The sequence below is a fragment of the Stenella coeruleoalba genome, assembly GCF_951394435.1.
Source record: "Stenella coeruleoalba genome assembly, chromosome: 13".
Lineage (NCBI taxonomy): Eukaryota > Metazoa > Chordata > Mammalia > Artiodactyla > Delphinidae > Stenella > Stenella coeruleoalba.
This window is the reverse complement of record NC_137159.1, coordinates 64,296,511-64,321,848: the sequence shown is the minus strand read 5'-3', so window position 1 is coordinate 64,321,848 and position 25,338 is coordinate 64,296,511. Positions and strand designations below refer to the sequence as shown.

The window sequence follows — 25,338 nt, the reverse complement described above, 5'->3', positions numbered from 1 at the left end:
TTATAATGTATGCAAATATCAAATCATTATGTAGTACTCTTTTTTTTAAATAACTTTTTTATTTTTGGCTGTGTTGGGTCTTCACTGCTGTGCATGGGCTTTCTCTAGATGCGGGGAGCAGGGGCTCCTTGCAGTGCGTGAGCTTCTCATTGCAGTGGCATCTCTTGTTGTGGAGCACGGGCTCTAGGCACGTGGGTTCAGTAGTTGTGGCTTGCGGGCTCTAGAGCGCAGGCTCAGTAGTTGTGGCACATGGGCTCTAGAGCGCAGGCTCAGTAGTTGTGGCGCACGGGCTTAGTTGCTCCGCGGCATGTGGGATCTTCCCAGACCAGGGCTCAAACCCGTGTCCTCTGCATTGGCAGGCAGATTCTTAACCACTGCGCCACCAGGGAAGCCCTGTAGTACTCTTGAAACTGACATAATATTGTATGTCAACTATATTTCAGTTACAAAATGAAAATGGTTGAAGCTCATGCATACAGTGCAATTTCCAAAAAAAAAAAAAAAAAGTTGTTTTGGGGATCGAGACCAAGTATTAGAATCAGCTTTTGCTCCTAATGAAGGTGTGACATTGAGCAAGTGATCTAACCTGTTGGTGCTTCAGTCTCCTTTTTATTGTAAGAAAGTTGGCAAAGATTTGGAGTTGAAAATTCACATACCTATAGGGGCCAGGTAGGTAATAGAAATGATGGAAGTGAGCTGGGCACGGTACAGTAAGGCATTGCAGGGACGGTGATATAGTTTATGTATACTCCATTGAAGAACTTCTTGCTAACTTTTAATGAGATTTTGGAGTTACAAGGGAATTTGACCAAAAACAAATACTTGTATTAGCTTAGCCTACTAGTTCTTAAATTTGGCTATGTCTTAGAATTACCTGGGGAGTTTTTAAAAAACACCGATGCCCAGATTCTGCTCTCAGAGATCTGATTTAGTTTTAAAATACCAAAAGCTTCTCCTGCTAGTGCGCAGCTAGGTTTTGAATGATTAATTGGACGCTAATTAACTAGGATGTTTTTTATACCTGACTTTTAGAAATAAGCAGATAATCAAGGATGTAGTCAGCTTTCAGACGAATAAACCTTTTGCCTTTCTGCGAAGCAATCTTCACTGAAAGTTATTATATCACTCAGGGACAGATTGGTTTCCGTGTCACCAGCAAAGAGCTTAAGTTGTGTTCATTATACCAGTCAGTCCCTATTGTCTCATAATACATTTTGCCCCTGTTTTCACACACCCAGAACTTCCACTTTTTCCCCACTACATTTGTGGTCATATTCAGTGGTTTCTACTGCACTCTGTGAACTGATGGTTGGTCACAGTTTTCTCTGGGGCTAGGATTCAGTATGTGCATATTCAGAGTTTTCTTATGAGCCAGTCTTTCTTAAGATGCCCTCTCTAGGATAGCATTTTAACTAACATTAGAGACTCCCTACCCTAACCAAGACTAGAAAGCATTCTCAAAAATTTTAGAGCGGTTTTCTTAAAGTTTGATTTGCATTTGCATCAGTGGATTAGGATATTTAAGTGAAAGGTACCAGATTTCTAATTATTTGTTTTTGTTTGTGAGTTTGGATGATTTTTAAAAATGTATTTCAAATTTGAGAAGATGGCATTTATCTTATGTAGTTTATTTTCTCACATTTTTAAATAACTCGTGAGATAAAAAGATTTATTAATTTATGGTATGATACATTCTGCTTACCTTTTTGATTATATGGAAATATTCTGATTCATTCCTTAAGGAATTTATTCAGTAGAACAGGTCAACTAGGTTAAGTAATGACTCTGCTCAGATGAATACATTCTTCATAAAAAATATTCTTCATAAAAAACATAAAGCACGTGTTGTCTTTTATTATTTTTCCCTGAGGTGATTTTCAAATCTGCACTCACTCAGCACTACCTGATGTATTCATTTTGTTATATTCAGAGTGGAATTACCCAGCTTATCCATTCCTTCTGTGGTTTTTTTCTTTCTTTCTTTCTTTCTTTCTTCCCCTCAGTGTTTGCTTTCACAACCCAAGTTCTGGGCCATTCAGACGTCAGCTTTGATCCTCCGGACAAAACTTGAGAGAGGAAGCACACGCCGAGTGGAACGGGCAATGAGGCAGACACAGGTAAGAATTAATGTGGCAATTTTTGTTATTCTTCCAGCTCTTTATTATTATCAATAACCGTACATGTTTGTTGTGAGTATAAAATCATTTTCCTCTAACACGTTTTATTATTGAAGAGTGTTGTTTTAGAGTCTCCTTGGCTCCAAAACCCAACTCTGTCACTTAGCTCTGTGACCGTAGTATTTAACCTTTCTAAAGGAAAGCTGTTCGCTACTCCACATTTCTGACGCCAAGTGTGTGGGTCTTTCACACCAAGCATTTCATCATTTCCCTGTGGACATCAACTGGGTGTCCTACAATTTAATTCAATTCTGACCCTCCCTGGAATTAGTGCAGACCCCATATGTTAAGGGCTAAGTTCCAAAAGACTGCCTCCCCCTTCAGATTCCAATCTCAAGTCTTCTACGTCTGACTGACTGGCTATAAATCAGGGGTCCTCACGACCTCCTCCTCACCTCAGGTTTGATAATTTGCTAGAACTGGCTCACAGAACTAGGGGAAACACTTAATTATGATTACTGGTTTATTATAAAGGATGTTATAAAGGATTCAAATGAACGGCCAGATGAAGAGGTATATAGGGCAAGGATCCTGAGCAAAGGAGCTTCTCTGTCTTTGTGGAGTTTGGGGTGCACTCCCCCTCCCAGAACGTCGGTGCGTTTTCCAATGTGGGTGCTCTCTGAACCCATTTGTTTTGGGGGGTTTTATGGAGTATAGACATAGATTGTATGAAGAAACAAAATTCATCCTAATGCAAAAATATTCACTGATGAAGTAGAATGAATAGTCTCTATTCCAAAGTGGTTTTTTTTAAACTACTAAAGAATATTTTATTAATTTCTTTGTTTAAAAATATTTCTAATAGACACCTCACTAAGCTTAGAGCACTCTATTGATGCTGCTGGAAATATAGTACAAAGTTATTCCTTAGGTTCTGTATCTTTCCTAGCTAGCTTTCCAGTTTGAAACCTGCATGATTCTCTGAATTGTGCAGATGATGCTTTTAGATATCAAATACACAGGATGTGCTTTGCTTGGGGAAAATGGATTTGAAGAAAGAGCCAAATCACCATGCTTTGGCCCTTTGCCCCTGTCTTGGCCTTACTATATCTGGGGTCTCTTCATCTTGCCATGCAAATGCTATGTGATGAAGAGAGTGGTATACCTTTCTACCTATACAGCGGAATGAGGGAGTTGTTATTCCTGCCTCTGTGGGAAAAATCAGAGAAAGTCTTTTCACTCCCCAACCCAGAAAATTTGGAAATTAGTCAGATCATGGAACAAGATGAATTAGACAAAATTTGTCTAATTTTCTGTCACTTGTTGAGCCATTTACTTCATAATCTGAACTTTTGCCAATTCCTCTGATTCAGAGTTGATATTACTAATTGTTGAAGTTATTGCATCCCTGAAGAATAAGACGAAAATGATTTAAACAATACATGTATACATAAAACAATGTTTTAAAAAAATTCTCTTTTAGTTTCTGTGGAAATCTGTTCCCTTGCTCAGCTGTACAAAGTGGTAACATGATAAAGTGTTAAAGCAGAAAGAAAAATAAGCTAGAAGGAACTCTCAGGGAAAAGCTTAATCTTGTCACATGATAAGTTGAAGAAATGCAGGTATGATGAGGTCAGGTGACTTGCCCCAGTTTGCCTGGCGAGTTAATGACAGAGTCTGGACTTTAACTTACACAGTAGCAGGCAGTTACATTGAAGAATGCAGACCGGCTTTTTGGTGGGGCAAATGGCGGACTCCGGGAGGGCTCACTCCAAGGAGTACTTCCCAGTACTTCTGCTGTCAGTGTCCTTGTCCCCACAAGTAAACCACAGCCACCCACCACCTCTGCAGGAGACCCTTCAACACTAGCAGCCATGTGGCTGACAGGATCATGGTGCTCCAGCCGAGTGTCAGGCCTGTGCCTCTGAGGTAGGAGTGCCGAGTTCAGAACATTGGTCCACCAGAGACCTCTCGGCTCCACGTAATATCAAATGGCAAAAGCTCTTCCAGATATCTCCATCTCAACGCTAAGACCCAACTCAACTCAAAGACCAGCAACCTAGAGTGCTGGACACCCTACGCCAAACAACTAGCAAGACAGGAACACAGCCCCACCCATTAGCAGAGAGGCTGCCTAAAATCATAATAAAGTCACAGACACCCCAAAACAAACCACCTGACACAGTCCTGCCCACCAGAAAGACAAGATCCAGCCTCATCCTCCAGAATACAGGCACAAGTCCCTTCCACCAGGAAGCCTACACAACCCACTGAACCAACCTTAGCCACTGAGGGCAGACACCAAAAACGACGGGAACTACGAACCTGCAGCCTGCGAAAAGGAGACCCCAAACACAGTAAGTTAAGCAAAATGACAAGACAGAGAAACACACAGCAGATGAAGGAGCACGTTAAAAACCCACCAAACCAAACAAATGAAGAGGAAATAGGCAGTCTGCCTGACAAAGAATTCAGAACAATGATAGTAAAGATGATTCAGAATCTTGGAAATAGAATGAAGAAAATACAAGAAACATTTAACAAGGAACAAGAAGAACTAAAGCGCAAACAAACAATGATGAACAACACAATAAATGAAATTTAAAATTCTCTGGAAGGAATCAATAGCAGAATGACAGAGGCAGAAGAATGGATAAGTGACCTGGAAGATAAATAGTGGAAATAACTACCATAGAGCAGAATAAAGAAAAAGGAATGAAAAGAATTGAGGACGGTCTCAGAGACCTCTGAGACAACATTAAACATACCAACATTCAAATTATCGGGGTCCCAGAAGAAGAGGAAAAGAAAGGGACTGAGAAAATATTTGAAGAGATTATAGTTGAAAACTTCTCTAATATGGGAAAGGAAATAGTTGATTAAGTCCAGGAAGCACAGAGAGTCCCATACAGGATAAATCCAAGGAGAAACACGCCAAGACACATATTAATCAAACTATCAAAAATTAAATACAAACAAAAAATATTAAAAGCAGCAAGGGAAAACCAACAAATAACATACAAGGGAATCCCCATAAGGTTAACAGCTGATCTTTCAGCAGAAACTCTGCAAGCCGGAAGGCAGTGGCAGGACATATTTAAAGTGATGAAAGGGAAAAACCTGCAACCAAGATTACTCTACCCAGCAAGGATCTCATTGAGATTCGACAGAGAAATTAAAACATTTACAGACAAGCAAAAGCTAAGAGAATTCAGCACCACCAAACCAGCTTTACAGCAAGTGCTTAAGGAACTTCTCTAGGCAGGAATCACAAGAGAAGGAAAAGACCTGCAATAACAAACCCAAAACAATTAAGAAAAAGGTTAATAGGAACATACATATTGATAATTACCTTAAATGTAAATGGATTAAATGCTCCAACCAAAAAACATAGACTGGCAGAATGGATACAAAAACAAGACCTGGGGCTTCCCTGGTGGCGCAGTGGTTGAGGGTCCGCCTGCCGATGCAGGAGATATGGGTTCGTGCCCCGGTCTGGGAAGATCCCACATGCCGTGGAGCGGCTAGCCCATGAGCCATGGATGCTGAGCCTGTGCGTCTGGAACCTGTGCTCCGCAACAGGAAAAGCCACAACAGTGAGATGCCCGCGTACCGCAAAACAAACAAACAAAAACAAAACCCAACAAGACCTGTATATATGCTGTCTACAAAACACCCACTTCAGACCTACAGACGCATACAGACTGAAAGTGAGGGGATGGAAAGAGATATTCCACGCAATGGAAATCAAAAGAAAGCTGGAGTTGCAGTTCTCATATCACACAAAGTAGACTTTAAAACAAAGACTACTACAAGACACAAAGAAGGACACTACATAATGCTCAAGGGATCAATCCAAGAAGAAGATATAAGAATTGTAAATATTTATGCACACAACAGAGGAACACCTCAATACGTAAGGCAAATGCTAACAGCCATAAAAGTGGAATCGACAGTAACACAATCATAGTAGGGGCTTTAACAGCCCACTTTCACCAATGGACAGATCATCCAAAATGAAAATAAATACGGAAACACAAGCTTTATTTTTTTAATTTTTTTATAATTTTTATTTTTTTGGCCATGCTGTGTTCATGTTGGATCTTAGTTCCCTAGTCAGAGATCAAACCTGCACCCCCTGCATTGGAAGCACAGAGTCTTAACCACTGGACCACCAGGGAAGTCCCTGAAACACAAGCTTTAAATGATACATTAAACAAGATGGACTTAATTGATATTTATAGCACATTCCATCCAAAAACAAGAGAATACACTTTCTTCTCAAGTGCTCATCGAACATTCTCCAGGATAGATCATATCTTTGGTCACAAATCAAGCCCTGGTAAATTTAAGAAAATTGAAATTGTATCAGGTATCTTTTCTGACCACAATGCTATGAGACTACATATCAATTACACGAAAAAGTCTGCAAAAAATACAAGTCAGAAAGAAGAAAACAAATACCGTATGCTAACACATATAAATGGAATCTAAATGAAAAAAAAAAGGTTATGAAGAACCTAGGGGCAGGACAGGAATAAAGTCGCAGACCTACTAGAGAATGGATTTGAGGACATGGGGAGGGGGAAGGGTGAGCTGGGACAAAGTGGGAGAGTGGCATGGACTTTTATATACTACTGAATGTAAGATAGCTAGCTAGTGGGAAGCAGCCGCATAGCACAGGGAGATCAGCTCAGTGCTTTGTGACCACCTAGAGGGGTGGGATAGGGAGGTTGGGAGGGAGATGCAAGAGGGAGGAGATATGGGGTTATATGTATATGTATAGCTGATTCAGTTTGTTATAGAGCAGAAACTAAAGCACCATTGTGAAGCAATTATACTCCAGTAAAGATGTTAAAAAAAAAAATAGATGTAATGGCAGGTCCTAAAGGTGGCAGATTTGGAAGAGATGTCTAAGTGAGATGTGCCAAACTTTGAAGGGACTGTTGTGTCACACCTAATGGTAAATAAATCAGTATTATAAGATCCACAGAGGAAGAAGGATCTCCAAGTTGAGGACAGTCCATTAAAAGCACCATATCTGGGCTTCCCTGGTGGCGCAGTGGTTGAGAGTCCGCCTGCCGATGCAGGGGACACGAGTTCGTGCCCCGGTCCGGGAAGATCCCACATGCCGCGGAGCAGCTGGGCCCGTGAGCCAAGGCCGCTGAACCTGCGTGTCCGGAGACTGTGCTCTGCAACGGGAGAGGCCACAACAGTGAGAGGCCCACGTACCGCAAGAAAAAAAGAAAAAAAGAAAAAAAAAAGCACCCTATCTAATGGAGATTATTCTAGGCTAGAGTTCTTTAATTATTGTATCTTCAGGACCATGATGATGGTGGTAATGATGAACAAAATAATGTTTATGGAAATACTGGTTATTTTAGAATTCAAAAGCAGCTTGAATTAAAATATTATATTCTCCAGTATTTATTTATACCCTGCTTTTTACCAGTGGGGTACAAAATACCTATCTATCTATCATGATTCTGCTTCTCCCCCACCCCACCATACCATGTCTGATCCAAGTCCAAATAATCGATATCTTCTGTATCATAAGATCACATCTTTTTTTTCTTTCCTTCAGTATGATGAAAGCAATGTATTGTACATATCCAAATATGAAGGAAATTAATTGAAACCACATACATTCAAGGGAACCGTCTTACTTATGTTCAATCCAAAAAAACTAGGGCAAACCAAATGTCATCGTCTAATAACGTCCATATTAGTGTTAGATAAACTCAGTTCAGTCATTGAGGGTTAATGTTAGGTTACTTTATGTTCATTATTAAGTAATTTTGCTGATGAATTTTAATTACCCAGTTATGTTTTAAATCTTTTAATTTAAACTGTGAAGATCTGTCCCTGTCGAGGTAGTTTTGCCTCTGAAGATGTTTGTATGGCAAAAGTCTTTTCCTTCACCCTTGAATTTCTGGGAGGACATTGCATTGAATTGGGAATTTGAGATTGCAGCAGTTTTCTGTCACTGGAGACTGTTCATACTGCCATTTGACTTTCTTAACTGTGGGAACTAATTGAGATTTCACAATTTTTAAATGAGTATTTTTAGAAGTTTTTTTTTCTTTTTTAACATCTTTATTGGAGTATAATTATTTTACAATGGTGCGTTAGTTTCTGCTTTGTAACAAAGTGAATCAGCTATACATATACATATATCCCCATATCTCTTCCCTCTTGCATCTCCTTCCCACTCTCCCTATCCCACCCCTCTAGGCAGTCACAAAGCAGTGAGGTGATCTCCCTGTGCTATGCAGCTGCTTTCCACTAGCTATCTATTTTACATTTGGTAGTATATATAAGTCCATGCCACTCTCTCACTTCGTCCCAGCGCACCCTTTCCCCCTCCCCGTGTCCTCAAGTCCATTCTCTTCATCTGCGTCTTTATTCCTGTCCTGCCCCTAGGTTCTTCATAACCATTTTTTTTTTAGATTCCATATATATGTGTTAGCATACGGTATTTGTTTTTCTCTTTCTGACTTACTTCACCCTGTATGACAGACTCTAGGTCCATCCACCTCACTACAGATAACTCAATTTCGTTTCTTTTTATGGCTGAGTAATATTCCGTTGTATATATGTGCCACATCTTCTTTATCCATTCATTTGTTGATGGACACTTAGGTTGCTTCCATGTCCTGGCTATTGTAAATAGAGCTGCAGTGAACATTGTGGTACATGACTCTTTTTGAATTATGGCTTTCTCAGGTTATACGCCCAGTAGTGGGATTGCTGGCTCATATGGTAGTTCTATTTTTAGTTTTTTAAGGAACCTCCATACTGTTCTCCATAGTGGCTGTATCAATTTATATTCCCACCTACAGTGCAAGAGGGTTTCCTTTTCTCCACACCCTCTCCAGCATTTGTTGTTTGTAGATTTTTTGATGATGCCCATTCCAGCTGGTGTGAGGTGGTACCTCATTGTAGTTTTGATTTGCATTTCTCTAATAATTAGTGATGTTGAGAAGCTTTTCATGTGCTTCTTGATCATCTGTATGTCTTCTTTGGAGAAATGTCTATTTAGGTCTTCTGCCCATTTTTGGATTGGGTTGTTGTTTCTTTATTATTGAGCTTCATGAGCTGTTTATATATTTTGTAGATTAATCCTTTGTTCATTGATTCGTTTGCAAATATTTTCTCCCATTCTGAGGGTTGTCTTTTCGTCCTGTTTATCATTTCCTTTGCTGTGCAAAAGCTTTGTAGTTGCATTAGGTCCCATTGTTTATTTTTTTTTAAATTTCCGTTACTGTAGGAGGTGGATTAAAAAAGATCTTGCTGTGATTTATGTCAACGAGTGTTCTTCCTATGTTTTCCTCTGAGAGTTTTATAGTGTCTGGTCTTATATTTAGGTCTCTAATCCATTTTGAGTTTATTTTTGTGTAAGGTGTTAGGGAGTGTTCTAATTGCATTCTTTTACATGTAGCTGTCCAGTTTTCCCAGCACCACTTATTGAAGAGGCTGTCTTTTCTCCATTGTATATTCTTGCCTCTTTTGTCATAGATTAGTTGACCATACCTGTGTGGGTTTATCTCTGGGCTTTCTATCTTGTTCCATTGATCTGTGTTTCTGTTTTTGTGCCAGTACCATATTGTCTTGATTACTGTAGCTTTGTAATATAGTCTGTAGTCAGGGAGTCTGATTCCTCCTGCTCCGTGTTTTTCCATCAAGACTGCTTTGGTTATTCAGGGTCTTTTGTGTCTCCATACAAATTTTAAGATTTTTTGTTCTAGTTCTGTAAAAAATGCCATTGGTAATTTGATAGGGATTGCATTGAATCTGTAGATTGCTTTGGGTAGTATACTCATTTTCACAATATTGATTCTTCCAGTCCAAGAACATGGTATATCTCTCCATCTGTTGGTATCATCTTTAATGTATTTTATCAGTGTCTTACAGTTTTCTGCACACAGGTGTTTTGTCTCCCTAGGTAGGTTTATTCCTAGGTTTTTTGTTTTTGTTTTTGTTTTTGCAGTACGCAGGCCTCTCACTGTTGTGGCCTCTCCCGCTGCAGAGCACAGGCTCCTTATGAACAGGCTCAGCGGCCATGGCTTACGGGCCCAGTCGCTCCGCAGCATGTGGGATCTTCCTGGACCAGGCCACGAACCCGTGTCCCCTGCATCGGCAGGTGGACTCTCAACCACTGCGCCACGAGGGAAGCCTTATTCCTACGTATTTTATTCTTTTTGTTGCATTGGTAAATGGGAGAGTTTCCTTAATTTCTCTTTCAGATTTTTAATCATTAGTGTATAGGAATGCAAGAGATTTCTGTGCATTAATTTTGTATTCTGCAACTTTATCAAATTCATTGATTAGCTCTAGTAGTTTTCTGGTGGCATCTTTCGGATTCTCTATGTATAGTATCATGTCATCTGCAGACAGTGACAGTTTTATTTCTTCTTTTACAATTTGTATTACTTTTATTTCCTTTTCTTCTCTGATTGCTATGGCTAGGACTTCCAAAACTATCTTGAATAGTAGTGGCGAGAGTGGACATCCTTGTCTTTTTCCTGATCTTAGAGGAAATGCTTTCAGTCTTTCACCATTGAGAATGATGTTGGCTGTGGGTTTGTTGTATATGGCCTTTATTATGTTGAGGTTCGTTCCCTCTAGGCCTATTTTCTGGATGGTTTTTATCATAAATAGGTGTTGAAATTTGTCAAAAGCTTTTTATGCATCTATTGAGATGATCATATGGTTTTTATTCTTCAGTATATTCATATGGTGTATCACATTGAGTTGCATATATTGAAGAATCCTTGCATCCTTGAGATAAACTCCACTTGATCATATTGTATGATCCTTTTAATGTATTGTTGGATTGTGTTTGCTAGTATTTTGTTGAGGATTTTTGGATTTATAATCATCAGTAATATTAGTCTGTAATTTTTTTTGTAGTATCTTTGTCTGGTTTTGGTATCAGGGTGATGGTGGCCTCATAAAATGAGTTTGGGAATGTTCCTTCCTCTGCAATTTTTTGGAAGAGTTTGAGAAGGATAGGTGTTAGCTGTTCTGTAAATGTTTCATAGAATTCACCTGTGATGCCATCTGGTCCTGTACTTTTATTTGTTGGAAGATCTTTAATCACCGTTTCAATTTCATTACTTGTGATTGGTCTGTTCATATTTTCTATTTCTTCCTGGTTTTGTCTTGGGAGGTTATACCTTTCTAAGAATTTGTCCATTTCTTCCAGGTTGTCCATTTTATTGGCATAGAGTTGCTTGTAGTTGTTTCTTAGGATTCTTTGTATTTCTGTGATGTCTGTTGTAACTTCTCCTTTTTCATTTCTAAATGTATTGATTTGAGTCCTCTCCCTCTTTTTGTTGATGAGTCTGGCTAATGGTTTATCAATTTTGTTTGTCTTCTCAAAGAACCAGCTTTTAGTTTTATTGATCTTTGCTATTGTTTTCTTGATTCTATTTCATTTATTTCTCCTCTGATCTTTATAATTTCTTTTCTTCTGCTAACTTTGGGTTTTGTTTGTTCTTCTTTCTCTAGTTCCTTTAGGTGTAACGTTAGATTGTTTTTTTGAGATTTTTCTTGTTTCTTGAGGTAGGCTTGTATAGCTATAAACGTCCCTTTTAGAACTGCTTTTGCTGCATCCCATAGGTTTTGGGTGATCGTGTTTTCATTGTCATTTGTTTCTAGGTATTTTTTGATTTCCTCTTTGATTTCTTCAGTGATCACTTAGTTATTCAGTAACGTATTGTTTAGCCTCCATGTGTTTGTGTTTTTTACGTTTTTTTCCCTGTAATTGTTTTCTAATCTCATGGTGCTGTGTTCAGAAAAGATAGTTGATATGATTTCAGTTTTCTTCAATGTACTGAGGCTTGATTTGTGACCCAAGATGTGATCTTTCCTGGAGAATGTTCCGTGCGCACTTGAGAAGAAAGTGTAATCTGCTGTTTCTGGATGGAATGTCCTATAAATATCAATTAAATCTTTCTGGTCTATTGTGTTATTTAAAGCTTCTGTTTCTGTATTAATTTTCTGTTTGGATGATCTGTGCATTGGTGTAAGTGAGATGGTAAAGTCCCCCACTGTTATTGTGTTACTGTCCATTTCCTCTTTTATAGCTGTTAGCAATTTCCTTATGTATTGAGGTTCTGCTGTGTCAGGTGCATATGTATTTATAATTGTTTTATCTTCTTGGGTGGATCCCTTGATCATTATGTAGTGTCTTTCCTTGTCTCTTGTAACATTGTTTTAAAGTCTGTTTTATCTGATATAAGTATTGCCACTCCAGCTTTCTTTTGATTTCCGTTTGCATGGAATATCTTTTTCCATCCCCTCACTTTCAGTCTGTATGTGTCCTTAGGTCTGAAGTGGGTCTCTTGTAGACAGCATATATATGGGTCTTATTTTTGTATCCATTCAGCAAGCGTGTGTCTTTTGGTTGGAGCATTTAATCCATTCACTTTTAAGGTAGCTATCGAAATTTGTGTTCATATTACCATTTTCTTAAGCGTTTTGGGTTTGTTTTTGTAAGTCCTTTTCTTCTTTATGTTTAATTTTTAATTACCTACTTATTAGCAGGAATAATTGAGAGTTAGCTAAATTAAAGATTATATTTTCATCTGGCAATTTAGCAATCTGAGAGCAGTAGAGACCAGCCTTTGTAATATCCTACAGTCCAAATCTTCAGTTGAGTGCCAAAGCTAACAGGAACAGAGCAATCACTGTGATCACACTGAGGGCAACGTAGAGGTCTCAGCGGGTAGTAATTCACACTTTGGTTGGTTGTATTTTTTTTAAAGGGAAAGAGGTAAAGGAATTTCAGTTTTTTCTTACAGGGTTTCCTAAAAAATGATGAACTGCATGCATAAATTGCTACCCTTTGAGGTCATTAGAAGAAGTGATAAGAATTGTAAAGCAAGTATACTCCAATAAAGATATTGGGCTTTCCTGGTGGCGCAGTGGTTGCGAGTCCGCCTGCTGATGCAGGAGACACGGGTTTGTGCCCCGGTCCAGGAAGACCCCACGTGCTGCGGAGCAGCTAGGCCCGTGAGCCATGACCGCTGAGGCTGCGCGTCCGGAGCCTGTGCTCTGCAATGGGAGAGGCCACAACAGTGAGAGGCCCACGTGCCCCCCACCACCCCCAAAAAAAAGATATTAAAAAAATATGATAAGAGACCGGAGTTCATGAATTAGCTACTTAATTATCTCAAAATATGTTCACTGTATTTCTCAACATACTATAAAACAAAGCTTTTCCTCTGTATTACAAGCTGGTCATTTGTTCTGCATTGCAGACTGCTCTCTGAAGTTTTGGTGTCTCATAATATGCACCTGCTCTATTACATTTTCACATATCTTCTTCATGAAAGTACATCCACATGAATTATATTTGGCAGGCTTGGCATTGACCTTGATGTGCAGCTATTTGTGTGAGTGGAATACATGGCTGTCATTATGGATTGCAGGAGGTGGAGGGGAGCACGCGATGTAGTAATTCAAGCTGACCTTGGCTGTATTTGGCTTACCCCACGAGGGGGTATGGCTTCAAAATTTGAGAAGTTGCATTTGATTTTTATACTTTAAATATCCTTTTCTAAATATAAGGTGCTTGTAGTGGACAGATTAAAGTTTAGAGCTTTTTGAGACTTTTTATACTTCTACTTTAGTACAATTCAAGGACAGGTCTCAGTAGGAAACTTTTAGTTGTAAGGGACAGAAACCCAATTCAAACTGTCTGTAAAAAAGGAAATTGGTTGACTGTTATAATAACTGGGAAGTCTAGGGGTATTCCGATCCCATAGTTAGCTGGATTCAAGGCTCGAAGAGCTCATCCGGTCTTTCTGTCTTTTCTCATCTCTGCTTTTCTCTGCCTGCTTCAGTGTCAGAATGTCTGTTGTCAGAAAAGCACCAGATTTTATTGTCCGTAGACCTCACAATCCAAGAGGAAGAGATGTCACGTACTGTGGCCAAGGCTAAGCACCCTAACCTCTTATGCTTCACTTCCCTTACCTGGAGAATGGAGAGAGCGGTAATGCCCAGCTCATTCAGATACTGAGGGGTTAAATGACTTAATATTTGTGAAACACTCCAAATAGCGCCTGGCACATAGTAAACCCTCAGTAAATGTTGACTGTTTCTATTATCCTGACTTTAAAGGAGGTACAAGAAAAGAAAACTGCCCAATCCTTCATAACTCACTAAAAGCAATCATTATTACCTAGAATAGAATGCTTTAGATTTAGAAAATCTAAAAACATTGGGATAATTACAATGCTTCATGTTTAGTGTGCTGGGTCCCACCATTGAGTTTTTCAGATATCTGAGGTATGAAATCATGTCTTCCGTTCTAACTCTGTACTTCACCTGCATTAATAACCACATGTAGCGCTTGAAAGTTATTGAATAGTATACTAGAACTTGCTCCTGTGACTGTAGCTATGCTTTTTTTTTGGAGTCATTATAGTTACTACTGTTTATTCAGAACTGTGTACAGTTACTACCGTTTACTGGATACTCATGTGCCGGGTTCTAAATAATCCTAGGAAGTAGGCACTATTTATATTTTTACTGGTGAAGAAACTGAAGCACAGAAAATATAAGTGACTTACCCAAGGTCTAATTGAATTCACACCAGGTCTGTCTTGGATTTCGAAGTCCATGCTTTTTTTTTTTTTAATTTATTTATTTTTGACTGAGTTGGGTCTTTGTTGCTGTGCGCGGGCTTTCTCTACTTGTGGCGAGCGGGGGCTACTTTTCGTTGCAGTGCATGGGCTTCTCATTGCGATGGCTTCTCTTGTTGCAGTGCATGGGCTCTAGGCATGCGGGCTTCAGTAGTTGTGGTGCCTGGGCTCAGTAGTTGTGGCTCGTGGGCTCTAGAGTGCAGGCTTAGTAGTTGTGGCGCACGGGCTTAGTTGTTCCACAGCACATGGAATCTTCCTGGATCAGGGCTCGAACCCGTGTCCCCTGCATTGGCAGGCAGATTCTTAACCACTGAACCACCAGGGAAGCCCCCGAAGTCCATGCTTTGATTCATCATGCTGTATTCTCAGGAAGCTCTGAGAAAGAAGATATCAGTGGAAGACTTGGCATCATCTGGGGGAAAGGGGTTGAACCAGCATAGGCAGGAAGAAATGAATAGAGGCTTTTGTGAGGAAGGTTTGGTTGCAGAACTCAGCGTCTGAATGCCTACAATTTAAGTGAAAGGAGGAGGAAATGGATTGTACACAATATCAGGATGCAGTCCTGTGTGGGAAAAGAACGTGCACCTGGGTGAGTGAAACTGGCTTCTGCTAAGGCCAAGAAAGGGGGATGCCTGGACAGAGGCTGATGGGCTGAACCAGGATGTGAGTTTCGTGATAATAGATTAGTAAAAATATAGGCAACAATTAGTTCATAAATAAGTGAGATAAAAGAAGGGAGAAGCGATAAACAACATAAAATATTGTTAATAGTTAAAAAAATATTTTGAAAACCTAGAAAGTTACAGAACAGTGAAAACTCAGTAACAGCAGAGAAACTTACTAGTGGAAATGGAATAAAGTACACCCACTTAAAGCACACTTCTAAAGGCACTAAATGCTAACTTCAGTCAGATTCCAGTAGGGGCACACTGAAGGTCTTTGACAGAGTCAGATTGTGTTGATTGAACTGACACATTGGTGTTTCCTGGGACAGCACCCTGTGTACATCTTATGAGCCTTATACAACATTTCTCAAACTTGCCTGAACATATGAACCACTTCCAAGGTGCTTGTTAAAATATAGCTCTCCATGGGACTTCCCCGGTGGCGCAGTGGTTAAGAATCCACCTGCCAATGCAGGGGACACGGGTTCGAGCCCTGGTCCGGGAAGATCCCACATGCTGTGGATCAAGTAAGCCCGTGTGCCACAACTACTGAGCCTGCGCTCTAGAGCCCACGAGCCACAACTACTGAAGCCCGCACGCTTAGAGCCCATGCTCCACAACAAGAGAAGCCACCACAATGAGAAGCCCGCGCACCGCAACCAAGAGTAGCCCCTGCTTGCCGCAACTAGAGGAAGCCTGCACGCAGCAACAAAGACCCAATGCAGACAAAAGTAAAAAATATATATATATGTAATATATATATATATATATATATATGGCTCTTCAGCCCAGCCTGCAGAAATTCAGGGTCTGGTGAGGGTGGTGATTATGGGTGCGTTTGGAAGAGACTGCCCCTGACAGAGGCAGGTTGTTAATCTTTTGTAGCTCCAGATATTTTCCTGTCTTACATCCAAGTACAAACAGAACAGAGACTAAAAGGGCATTTACCAAGGCCTGGAGGCCAGCGTTGTGGTTTAACAGGGGACTGGGTGCCAGAAGGAACCTTAGAGGTGAGTGTTACTGAGGGCTGCAGACGAGGGCCAGGTGGAATTGAGCTGGCTGAGGAACAGATGCTTTGCATCTGACTGAGAGTGCTCAGGAAAGTAGGTGTAATTATTATTAGACTTAACTATTTTAACTTTTTTAGAAAGGATAATACTGGGAATTTAAAGCATTCATTTAAGTTTTAATAAATATTCTTTGCACTCTTATGATACTTGCAGACTGTAAACAGACTGACTTTTCTCATTTCCTAATCTTTTAAGAAAAGATAATAAAGGAGAACTTCTAAGTATTGCCTTAAATACTAAGCAGGGTCCCCTGAGAAGTTGTGGGAGAAGGTTGGAGGTGGGCGGCGTCTGGGGAAGGCACGAGAGATTGTGCATCTCCCAGTTCTCAGGCAGCAGTTCTCAGGGGGTGATTGTGGAGCCCCGAGGCTCCTCAGCCCTTTCAGAGTGTCCAAGGTCACAACTGTCTTCACAACAATATTGAGATACTATTTATCTTGTCACTGTGTTGATACTGAATCACTAGAAGCAATGGGGGGTCAAACTGTTGGCCCCTTAACCGGAATCAAGGTCAGGACACCATACTGTGCTGGTAGTCATCCTGTGCTTCACCACCACGAGTTTGTAGCTTAAAAAAAAGAAAAGACAGTTTTGTTTTTTGGGTTTTTTAAATTTATTTATTTTTTGGTTGTGTTGGGTCTCTTAGTTGCAACGCGTGGTATCTTCGTTGTGGCACTCAGGATCTTTTGTTGTGGTATGCGGGCTTCTCTCTAGCTGGTGCACGGCTCCAGAGTGCATGGGCTCAGTAGTTGTGGCATGCGGGCTCTCTAGTTGTCGCACGCTGGCTCTAGAGTGCGTGGGTTCAATAGTTGCGGCATGCGGGCTTAGTTGCCCCGTGGCATGTGGGATCTCAGTACCCCAACCAGGGATTGACCCATGTTTCCCTACATCGGAAGGCGGATTCTTAACCACTGAACCACCAGGGAAGTCCCAAGACAGTTTTGTTTATGAATGTCTTTGATAAAGCGGTAAATATTATTTTATTAAGTCTTCACCCTTGACAGCATGCTTTTTAATATTCTACGTGATGAACTGGGAAGTACTTGCGAAACACTTGTGCTGCGTGCTGAAGTACAGTGGTTGTCTCAAGAAAAGCTAAGCGAGTTGCTTTTCCTAGGAAACACTGTTTTTACTAAGAAGAACTATTGACAGACTATGCGTATTCATACTTGGGTATTTGGCAGAAATTTTCTTAAAAATAAATGAAGTGAGCTCATCACTTCTAGGAAAATAATTGACAGTATTTCTTACCAGTGATGAAATTTTGAGCTTTTAAGAAAAAAAATGAGACTTTTGGAAATCTTTTATATGCAGTTATGAATTTGACAGCTTTCCAATACTTCAAGTACTGGGCTGAGAGTTCTCTTGTGAGATTATTGGTAATATTAATGCATACAATTTTTAATATTATATGAAATATGTCAACATTTGTAAATCTGCACATTTTCCAAATGACTAATGCATGATGTGAAAAATCAAGCATGGGTAAAAGATCCATTCAGGGTTCAAGATACATCAGTGAGTAGTATTTTGTTTTTTGTTTTTTTTTAGACCAGTGGATTTTACTGTAACAGGGTATTTAATGTAACAGGGAAACATTCATTGATAGGATTTCAAATTCCACATTGCAGGTAACTCTAAGAAGCCACCACATTTTGAATTTTGATGTAGTATCAAAGGATAATGTGCACAATTAACTGAAAAAGCTGTTAACATACTTCTCCCTTTTCCAACTACCTATCTGTATGAGGCCAAATTTTCTTCATAAATTTCAACCAAAACATCATATTGTAACAGATTGACTACAGAAGACAGTATGAGAATAGATGACAGAATAGCTGTCATCTATTAAGCCAGACATTAAAGACAGTTGCAAAAATGTAACACATTGACAGTTTTTTTTTTTTTTTTTTTTTTTACTTTTTTCTTTGTGCCACTCAGCTTGCAGGATCTTAATTCCCTGACCAGGAATTGAACGCGGGCCCCCAGCCGTGGAAGCTCGAGTCTTAACCACTGGACGTCCAGGGAATTCCCAAGACATTGCCAATCTTTTCAAGACTTTTTTTTGGGGGGGGGTAGATATAGTTATTTTTCATGAAACATATTATGTATGTTAATGTAATAGATTCATTATTTTCTTTTAGAATGGATTAATATTTAAATTTTATTCAGTTTTAATTTCTAATATGATAAATATTGATAGATGATAGCCCACACAAACAAAAGCTCTTTGGAGTCCCTCAATAATTTATAAGAGTTTAAAGAGGTCCTACAACATTGTAAAGCAACTATACTCCAATAAAAATTAATAAAAAAAATAAATATAAAGAGGTCCTGAAACGAAATGGTTTAAGAACTGCTAAGGTGTGACTAAGGGGAATGTTCCAAGATCCTTGTGTGGGCTTCCTTGAAGCCTCCCTCTCTATGTTCATCTCTTCTGTCTGGAATCATAAAAAAGACATCTAGGCTCTCCCAGCCCCCTTTAGTAGACCCAGCTCCTACCAGCCAACACATAAAAGTCTTTGGAACAGGAAGTAGTGATTAAAGATCTTCTTGGCCAGGCCACACCCTGACTCCCATATTATGTGATTAGGTGGGGAAAAACCCAGTTAATTAGAGTTCTCAGTATTTTTCCAGTGAGAAGCTGCTTTTTATTTTCACAGCTCTGATAATTTCCACTTAGGAGGTAAGGTTTTAATGAAGCTGTCAACTTAGTGTTTGGAATCAGACAGGCTCACCTATTTCATAGCTTTAAACTTTGGGCAAGCCATTTTTAAAAAAATGAATGAATGAATGAATGAATGGCTGAGTTGGGTCTTTGCTGCTGTGCACGGGCTTTTTCTAGTTGCGGTGAGCAGGGGCTACTCTTCGTTGCAGTGCACGGGCTTCTCATTGTGGTGGCTTCTCTTGGTGCGGAGCATGGGCTCTAGGTGCACGGGCTTCAGTAGTTGTGGCTCACGGGCTCTAGGTGCACGGGCTTCAGTAGTTGTGGCTCACGGGCTCTAGAGTGCAGGCTCAGTAGTTGTGGCGCATGGGCTTTGTTGCTCCGCGGCATGTGGGATCTTCCTGGACAAGGGCTCAAACCCGTGTCCCCTGCATTGGCAGGCGGATTCTTAACCACTGCGCCACCAGGGAAGCCTGGGCAAGCCATTTTTTTAATCTCTCTGATTCCCTGCAATTCCCAATACACAAGGTAAAACTGAATTAACAATAGGTTTAACAATTTAGTAGGTTGTTAATAGGTTTTGATTCTCATTCCCCTTGTTCCTATTAGAAGTTTTCTTGGGCTTGGGAGCTTGAGATGGCAGTTAGCTTCACCACTCTGAATCATGGCGGAATGACTGCAGACTCCTGTCAAAGAGAGCAGTTCAGCCCAACTGTTGGATATATTTGATTAAGTACGTATTTTTATAATAAATCCCACCCTCCTACACACACACACACACACACACACACACACACACACTCACATTGCACAAAAAAGCAAGGTGATTTGGCATATGATCAATCATACCTTTTAGATTATCAGCTAATTTCTACTTGGCTCTTCAGAAAGTGGATAAACACTTTGATATCACGCAAGCAAGAAAGAATAGCCTTCAGTGAAAGTGTAGGTCCTTAGGGACTAGCTCTGTTCTTTTGAAGATATGTGTGCCATACTTTTAGATACGAGCACATAAATAAAGTCTAAATCATACCAGACCTTGTTCAGAATCGTCCTTCTATACTAAATCATTCTCCATGTGCTAATTTTAAAATGTAGCCTTGATCTTCTCTAGTTTTTTGGAGGGGAAGTTCTTTCGGTACTGAAAACAGAGCATTGAAAAGAGAGGACCCATCATTGTTTTCCAGGGTTTCATTCCCCATTCCTTAGAGGTATCTTTTATTCCCCATTCCTTAGAGGTATCTCCTGACCTCTGGTACAGTGGCTCCTGGAAGGCTGGAGAGTTGTTATTGTTTGGGGTTAGAGAATCTATATGCACAAGCACGTTGTCTCAAAGGACACTCAAAGTATAAATGCTTTGCGATGGAGTTTGGGGAGAAAAAGACATTAAAAGGGAGTCTTAAAACTTGAAAACAGTTTCATATCACAGTAGTTTATACATCATGAGGTCATCTTTGGTGTCTCCCAGCAGTTATCATACCTGGATTTTCTGTGACTTGGCTGTCCCCCCACCTCCTGACTGAGCTCTAGACTCTTCCTTACTCTTTACTCATTGTCTTTCCCGTTTATCCACATTTCTTCTGTCACCCTCCTATGTACACTCTGCTTGCTTTCAACTCTTAATGATTGGTCTAGGGTATATTCACTTCTCTCTCTCTCTCTCCATTTTTGATGTTACCATTTTCCCTTAAAGGCAACTTCTCATACCAGTTTTAACTTATGACCAAGTGCCCATGACTTTCAGGTGTGAAATACATGAAATTTAGAAACTGGAGAGAGAAAATGGGAAGTGAAAGGGTAGGACACTGCTTTAGAGGTCATTTACCTCAATTTCTGGGGGTGTGTGAAAGCTTACAAAGTGCCAGTTTGTCTCTGAGCTACTGTTTCTGTCCACGTTGACACACACACGTATACACGGCAGGGGCTCGGGCTTGCTGTTCATTCAGTCCCATTCTCCTAGGACTTAATGTCCTGCCGTTGTCTTCCAGACCGCTTTGGTACAGTTTGCCCCTGAGGAATGAACCTGATGCTTGTGTTCGGCTAATGGTACCTGAAACTAGCAACCTCCTCAGATGCTTGAAATTAAACAAAATACTCTTTTGATAAAGCCATATACTCAGAGTGTTTGGAGTGCAAAAGATCATTTAGAAAATCATTTCGTAGATGAGTGCCTTTGTGTTTAAATGACTTGCTTGTTGGAAGTTGACCTAGAACAGCAGGCAGGCCACTTCACCTATCAGTACTCTTTTTCTTGTAAAGGACTCCAGTTCATTTGACTATAATGGGATTATTCCAGAATGAGTCACTAGAAATAATCCTGCTCTGAAAAACCTAGAGATGAATTGTAAATAAGTTCCTGTATTTGGGGTGAGTTAGCAAATAAGAGAGTACTTTGAATTCAGTAGAGGAAATCGACAAGTTAATTTGATGTTCCTGGTTTTATTGGTAGGTGAATCTTTAGGTGGTTGTCATATTTAAGGTAGGAAGAAGTATATTCTGTGCAGGAGTGCAAATAGGTTAGAATTCTGTTTTTAATCTTTAGCATACACATGGCCTCTTCGAGTTCTATAAAGCATGGCTGCACTTGTACAGGGGCTTATTTATGGTCTCAGATTCAAGTAAATGTTCATTCTCTGCTCTCTCCGGTGGTCTCTGACATTTTGGAGAGTATCTGAGAGTACCAGAGACACTCTGAGGTCATCTAAAAGTATCTGAGAGTATCTGAAATACATAATAAATCTGTTTATTAATAAATGAGGAAGTATTTACTGAGCACTGATTAATACGTTTTAGCTAGATGCAGTAAGTGCAGCAAACAGCGTGAGTTTTGTTTGAAAATCAGATGTCTTGCATGTAATTAAGACTTCATAAAAGTAAATGTTGGGATGTTGCTTTTGGCTTTTAATTATTAAATAAGCATTATTTATTTTTTCTTTCCAAAGGAATAAAAAGAATTTGATAAAAGGGAAAATTTGCCCCCCTTAATGAAGTAATTCAGTGAACCTTCTATTTATGTATTGTAACCATATGTATTCAGCCAGAGGTTTTTCTTCTCTTCTCTCTTTCCTACAACTAAATAGCTTTGGGCAGAAGCATGCAACCTTTTTGCTATTAAGTTTCTCTGAAGTAAGGCCAGAAAGCTTTAAAAATGTTTTGATCAAGATGGTTTAGGAGTCTGGTTATGACTCAGTTTGTTCTGACTGATTTGATTGAATAACATCTTGGATTGTCAAAGAAGTGATGTAATGAGTGTTTTCTCATTCTGCAGGGTATTCTTAGACTAACAAATGTATCTCCCACCTATTATAATATAGAGAACTTCCCTTCTCCCCCAGTTGAGGAGCAGTTCCCCTGCTCAGAAACTGGTCTCCTCTTACTTATAGTGGGATTTGTTAGATTCTTGTCCTTTTCTTTCTCCTGAGGAAGTTTGAACTTGCTACCTCTTACTTTTTTTTGTTGTTTTTGAAATTTTCAATTTTAATTTCATAAAAACTTGAAAAAAATTTCAAACTTACAGAAAAGTTTTAAGTACAGGACCAGCTGTCTTTTGTATCCTGAAGTTTGGAAAGTAAGTTGCAAACATAGAGCTTCATCATCCTCAAATACATGGACGCTCTCCTCCATAACTACAATATGTGCATTAACATCAGAAAATTAACGTTGACGTATTGTTGCCATCTAATCCTTATAAGATAGGCCTGTGAAAACTAGTCAATTGCCAAAAAAAGAAAATTTGAGCACTGCATTATGCAAAAAAGGTCATGATAATTCACAGTTGAGAGGTCTCCGTATAAAACAGAAAAAACATATATGCGTACTGTATGGCAAATGAGGAGGCAGGTGAAGATGATCACGGTAATGGAACTACTGTCTGTGTATTTACCTAGGACTCCCGTGCGTCTGCATTCACTTTGATGCTGAATATGTGGGGTCTTGTGATGACTCATCACGTGACTACCAGTTAGTGCCAGCCTTTGGCTTTGCATTTGGCCCTGGTACCTTTGCTCAGAGTCAGCCATCTTGGTCTTGTTGGTCTGCTTCTTGACATAGCCTCTTCGAGTTCAGTTACTTAGTACAAAAAAAAAAAGTGCAGGTATTTCAAACCAGCAGAGGGATTCCTCAGTGCATGCAGCTTGAAGCTGTCCACTGCACCTTAAGGGTGGTCTCACATGAATGAATGTCCTGCCCTATGTCTCTCTTGCTGAAGAGTAAGAGAACTCACCCTCTGTGATCAAATAGACACATGCTTTGATTTCACTTTATTCGTTAGAAAATTCCTAAATGAAGTTCTTCATGTAATTTCTCTCTGATTTATGTTAGAAAGTGCCATTGTCACAGTGACAGTATGGCTGTGAAATAGATATGCTGAAGAACAGTTTTTCTTAGAAAAAGTAAAAAGGCTGATTAATAAGGCTAGTTCTTTGAAAGAACTATTACAGGAAACCTCAATTTAAAAAACTATTTTCCTGGGCTTCCCTGGTGGCGCAGTGGTTGAGAGCCCACCTGCCGATCCAGGGGACAGGGGTTCATACCCTGGTCCGGGAAGATCCCACATGCCACAGAGTGTCTGGGCCCGTGAGCCATGGCCGCTGAGCCTGCGTGTCTGGAGCCTGTTCTCCGCAACGGGAGAGGCCACAACAGTGAGAAGCCCGCGTACCGCCAAAAAAAATAAATAAATAAAAATAAACTATTTTCCTGGTAAGTTTTAAATGTACAAATTTACATAGATGTTGATTAATTTAAAGTTTTTAAAAATATTTAACGAAATTCAAGGACTTCCCTGGTGGCGCCGTGGTTAAGAATCTACCTGCCAATGCAGAGGACAAGGGTTCGATCCCTGGTTTGGGAAAATCCCACATGCCGCGGAGCAACTAAGCCCGCGTGCCACAACTACTGAGTCCATGTGTCACAACTGCTGAAGCCCACGTGCTCTAGGGCACGAGTGCTGCAACTGCTGAGCTCGCATGCTGCAACTACTGAAGCCCTCACTCCTAGAGCCCGTGCTCTGCAACTAGAGAAGCCACCGCAATGAGAAGCCCGCGCACTGCAACAAAGAGTAGCCCCTGCTCACCGCAACTAGAGAAAAGCCTGTGCACAGCAACGAAGAGTCAGTGCAGCCAAAAAAAAAATGAAATTCAAGAAAAAATTCACACATCCCATCACCTTATCAAAGTAACTTGTGTTCTTTATTGTTTATATGTCTGTATAACTTGCAATAAGAATCTTGTTTATATTAAAAAGTTATTGCACATATAGATTCTGATTATGATACATGCTCTTAAGGCTCTTGCAGACCAATTTGAAGATAAGACTACGTCTGTATTGGAACGTCTGAAGATTTTCTATTGCTGTCAAGTGCCACCTCATTGGGCCATTCAGGTATTTTTGTTGTTGTTGTCATTGGGTATGGAAAATACTTCGCATTTGAAAGATAAACTCATTAGATGTTTATGTTTGAGTTTTCAAATATTTCAGTGAAAAGAATAAAAGTATCTAGCTGAGGATTGCCAGTTACTTCAAACTGCTATTTGAGTAAAGTGATATTAGACTTTTATAACATTAAAAAAAATTTAAACTAGATCAACTAGAACCACAGAAGTCTTCATTTTCAATGTTTAAAAGCCCTTTAAGGACCTTCTGCTAAAGAATGAACCTTTTAAGCAAGTTGTGTACAAAAGGTAAAGGAAAGCATCTATTCAATACTTGATATTGTGGGATACCCTTAACTACTCTCCTCTTTCTAGTGATATGAGAATACCTAGTTTAGCTCCCACACCATGGTTCTCCTGTGTAAGAGGCGTCGGTTCTCTAGTTTGTAAAATTTTAAGCACTGAAGGCCACTTAAGATATGTGGTCCAGTTTCTTAATTCTACAGAAAAGAAAATTGAGGCCCAGTGCAATTAATTACACTTTTCCAATGTTGATCATAGAGCTGTTCACGAACTACATCTTTAGTTTCCCAACTTTTAGTCTAGTTTACCTCCTTTCCTGTGTCTCCACTGGGTTGTAATTATTACAAATAATAACAGCCAGCTTTTACTGCACATTTATTATGAGGTACACATTTTGTTCTGCCTTTCACACACGTTATCTTATTTTATTGCAACAATTTTGTGAAATAGCCTCATTTTACAGATGTGAAAGCTATGGTGCAGAGTGGCTAAGTGGAGT

The 25,338-nt window shown here is 39.8% G+C and overlaps 1 protein-coding gene across 3 annotated transcripts in view; it reads left to right on the top strand.

Annotated features, from left to right (window-relative positions):
• Positions 1 to 25,338, top strand: part of TTC27 (tetratricopeptide repeat domain 27) — a 184,685-nt gene that overhangs the window by 79,853 nt on the left and 79,494 nt on the right. For all 3 annotated transcript variants that reach the window (XM_079941111.1, XM_079941112.1, XM_079941113.1), the window contains exons 10-11: positions 2,004 to 2,117; positions 24,451 to 24,546. In XM_079941111.1, coding sequence (XP_079797237.1) covers positions 2,004 to 2,117; positions 24,451 to 24,546 — 210 coding nt within the window. The remainder of the gene's footprint in view (positions 1 to 2,003; positions 2,118 to 24,450; positions 24,547 to 25,338) is intronic.